The sequence below is a fragment of the Peromyscus maniculatus genome, chromosome 6 (genome assembly GCF_049852395.1).
Source record: "Peromyscus maniculatus bairdii isolate BWxNUB_F1_BW_parent chromosome 6, HU_Pman_BW_mat_3.1, whole genome shotgun sequence".
Classification (NCBI taxonomy): Eukaryota; Metazoa; Chordata; class Mammalia; order Rodentia; family Cricetidae; genus Peromyscus; species Peromyscus maniculatus.
Genome location: NC_134857.1, coordinates 123,945,888 through 123,949,892, shown reverse-complemented (window position 1 = coordinate 123,949,892; position 4,005 = coordinate 123,945,888). Strand labels below are relative to the sequence as shown.

The following is a 4,005-nucleotide window of genomic DNA, read 5'->3' as shown; positions in this document are numbered from 1 at the left end:
TATTTAGTAAGTGTTAATTACATGAGATTGTGCAGTTTTATTTAATTTACTAATAGGGGAGGAATACAGAATAACCATTTAAGAATCAGAATCTTAATATTTTTTATTGAAAATTAGCCAGTTACCTCATCTGCTGTGTGGAGGCTCCTGTGAGCCCTGCCGGCACCCAGAAGGACTTACAGGGTTTTACAGTGTCAGTTTTAATGAGGTCAATCTATAGGACCTAGTTGAGAGCAGTGAGTGGGTAACATAAATGTTTGAGAAACACACTTTGAACTTGAGGCAAGGCCATCCGTAGGTCCAGGAGTGCAACAAATAAGATAACGACCCCACCCCACCCCCCTTTAATGCAAAAGCCCAACACTCTCCCAGTGTGTGCCTTATCTTGCTGTGTTGCTGGTTTATGCTATTTCCCAACTTAGTAAATTATTTTTAAAAAATCACAGTTTATTCCAGAATATGCTTGGTGAGGAGAAGGGTGGAGGGAGGAGATGGGTGGGGTATCAGATTGTGAAGACTGAACACACACAGTGGCCGTGCTGGGACCTAGTGCAAAGGACACATTGGGATGTGGGCAGCACCCCACTAGCTCCTCGTTGAGTATGAGAGGAGGTCAGTGAAGGTGTGAGGAAGTGGGAAGGTGGTTGTTTTGTGTTTACAGGATTGCCTATGTTGTGCCTTTGATGGGAGGCAGCTGCTTTCTACACCTTGTTCAGGATGGGACTTGTAGGGTGTTCATATTGGAACACAAAATACGGTTTAGGCAATGAAGGAGAATCTGCTAGTGTATATTTTCTTAATGTTGGGAAATTTAATGTCCCTAAAACAGAGGGAGACAGGTGGCCTTCAGAAATTAATTGCACATAAAAGGCTTAAGGAAACGAAACTTAAGGGAATGATCTTGTCGGGCGGGCACTGTGTTTTCGGGGGTGGTGTTAATTAAGCACATTTCCCCGTTGGCATGAGTAGCTCCCATTTTTGCCCTCGGTGCTCTGCTCACCATGAGCACAGTCAATTCAAGGTAGTTTCTGTAAATAAAGGTTCTGGGCAAGCGGAATGTGGTCCAGAGAGGTATTAATGAGAGGGCGAGAGGGAAGAGTTAATGAAAACACACTTCCTAGGGGAACATAAACTGCTTTTTGGAGAATGCTTTAAAATGATTTTCCCAAAACCCTGTGGCGTTTCTTTTCTACGGGAGATGAGATGAGGAGAAATGACAAATAGTGCCATGTTATTATTTTCTTTTCTCTTGTTCTCCGTGTTTGGGGGTTGAGAAAATTGGATATTTATTTTGGCCATTTTCCTTCCATTCGCAGAAGCAATTACATTTGAGTGCATGATGCATAGTAAATGTATTTAGCCGTCCTCTGTCTTAAAAATAATGAGTTGGTTATTTGTGTGGCCCTTTAAAGGCAGTTCATTGTATGGGAAGTGTCAGCCCCCATCACTGGTCCTTTTAAACTTTGGTTCTTCTGAAATGTGTCTGTGGTGTTAGGGATGTGCTGTTCAGTCACTGTGCTGTGGCTCTGGCTTTTGTATATTCTGAGGAAAATAAGTTTAAGATTCTCAACTGAAATGTCACATTTGCCTGAAGTCTGGGTCCAGTGATGTTTGAGGAGCTTCACAGCTTGATGGCTTCTGTCATTTGGAGGAGGCTTGGCCAGTTCCAAAAAGATATGCTTTCTTGGATGTTAGAAAAATCAGAAATGGTGACTCATCCCCCCCGCCCCCTAGATTCCTGCCTGCTCTGGATTTTTTTCTTCCATTCACAAGTGTATGGGGAATCTTCTAGAATTTTCTGTGCTTTAGTTGGAGGAAGATTTAGCAAAGCTTTCTAGGTTCCGTATCACTTCACATCTCCCCATAGTTACATAATTGGCGTTGTGAGTGTCCATCGTAGAGGACATTTGATGATCATTTATTAAATATGCTTGCTGGCTGCTGGCACATCTTTGTTCTGGACAGACAAATTACCTTTCTCACACGGAGCTTACACTCTGGGGAACTGAGCCTCCACCACTTTAATTAGCTTGGAAGTGGGGGTTGGAGACGCAGGCCTTCGGTAAGTTAGGGAAGGGTGGAAGCAAGAACTTCCTGAGATGTTCCAGATGTCATTTTTAAAGAACCCTCCAAACCTAGACGTTACTCCGGTTTGGTCGTTGCACACAGACTGTGTTTGGCGGCTGTGCGTTGCCATTCGTAACTCAGATGTTGGAGTCAGGCTTCCCGTGGAACCCTGTTCTTCGCCCCTTCTTAGGTTAGTAGGAGCACATCCCATGTATCGATTGCCGTGCCTGTAATATTTATGTAACACCACGCGACAAAGGCGGGAGACTGAAGAAACAAAACCAGACCTGTACATGTGAACATAGTCTTTGTCACACACCTGCCCTGGAGGGAGAAGCCAGGATGGGTGAGGAGGGGTTACAGCAAGACAGCAGAATAATAATGCTCTCTCAGTCAGACTCAGTGACAGCTTTGTTACCCCTGCTTTAAAGGGGAGGAACCTGGGACAGTTTGAGTCACTTGCCACAGGTGACACAAATGAGCCCGTAAAACCCCAAACTTCTCAGGGACCTTGCTCTGAATGGCCCTGTGGCTATTTTAAAAGTCCAAGACCCCCCATGAGGTGAGCCCTTCTAATTGATTCCATTTGGAGAGGACCTCGCTTTAAGGGAGTTCAAGGATGGTAGACGTCTACATCTGAAGCTTCTCAGAGTCCATTTACCATCTCATTTTCTCTGCTAGTAAAACATGTTCTGCTTCGGAGCAAGGCGCACAGAGAGCCTCCATCAAGTCACAGTTGGGAAGTAATCTAATAAAAGAAGATTAGTGAACGTGGAGGCGACGAAAGCTGTGCTGTTTAATGCCTCTCAAGTTTAGCATTTTAGCTAAGATGCCCATTCTTATTTCTTGCAGGTCTGCTGAAAGGTCAGAGTAATGCAGAATGCGTGCCTTCATCTCAGATTTTGTTCATCACAGGTGGATCCCATGTGTCTTCAGTAGACCTCTGTAACCAGCGCCGGCCCCATGCCTTCGCACCTTCTTTAGTCTTGAGTGCCCTTCCTGCATTTATCGGTGTATTAAAATGACTGAATATGGACATTAAGGACTCCATGAACCTGGGCTAATGGGAGACGGTAGCGAGAATGAAAAAAGATCCACCGAAGGACATCTTGGGGGGGGTGGGTGCTTGGGGGGAGGGGAATGACTAATGAAGCTAATTAAAAGAAGCATTGGAATCTGCTTTCTACCCTCATTAACAATTAGCAGGGCACCGGCCAGAGTTTGTACCCTGTGTTTTACCTTAACAACATTCTGTTTGCTCTTTGTATATTTAAGTGTTGTAATGAAATGTGTTTCAATCAAACTGAACATGAGTTAAAGGAGAAGAGATGTGGCTTTTGTGATATTATATCACGAACACTTTTATTGTATCTCTGTAAAATACAATGTATGTATGCATGTGAGTGTTCTTGTCCTGATGTTGCTCCGCCCATGGCAAAGATTAAAAAGAGAAAAGAAAAAAAAAATACAAAAAAGGAAAAAAAGAAAAAAAAAAGAGTCAGGCTCATAGCCGATACTATGTAGAAATCCCCCCTACTTCTAATTTGCTGAATGAAGAAAAAAAAATCTTTTATTTGTGATATTTTCAGAGACATTTGCTCTAGTATGGTGTATTTAAATAATAAAAACTTAAAAGAAAAATATTCAACAGAGTTTGGGTTTAAACTCTGCTTTTTCTCTTATGTATTTTGGAAAAATTAGTGGTATTTTTGTTGTTGTTGTTGTTGTTATTGTTGTCGTCTACAACCAACATTTAAATTTGGGGGTGAGGGGAGGGTTGACCCCTGTATTTAGCTCCAGGCTAATAAAGTAGTCCTCACATTATTTCACCATGCCATTTTAAGCGAAGAACGTCATGTTAACAGCACCTTGCTTCGGAGTCTTTGGTGTGTATACATGGATACTTGCTGGCTGTTTCTGCTCTGCTCCCAGGAGGAA

General features: G+C 42.9%; 1 protein-coding gene across 3 annotated transcripts in view; it reads left to right on the top strand.

The window, feature by feature from the left end:
- The window catches only part of Lmo4 (LIM domain only 4), a 16,682-nt gene extending 12,972 nt beyond the window's left edge, over nt 1-3,710 (top strand). For 2 of the 3 annotated variants that reach the window (XM_042280043.2, XM_042280044.2), the window contains exon 5: nt 2,983-3,710. In XM_042280043.2, the coding sequence (XP_042135977.1) occupies nt 2,983-3,006 (24 nt within the window). In that variant the 3' untranslated portion in view covers nt 3,007-3,710. Of the gene's footprint in view, nt 1-2,919 lie in introns of all 3 variants that reach the window. The other variant, XM_006986114.4, reaches the window with a different exon arrangement.
- The last annotated feature ends 295 nt before the right edge of the window (nt 3,711-4,005 follow it).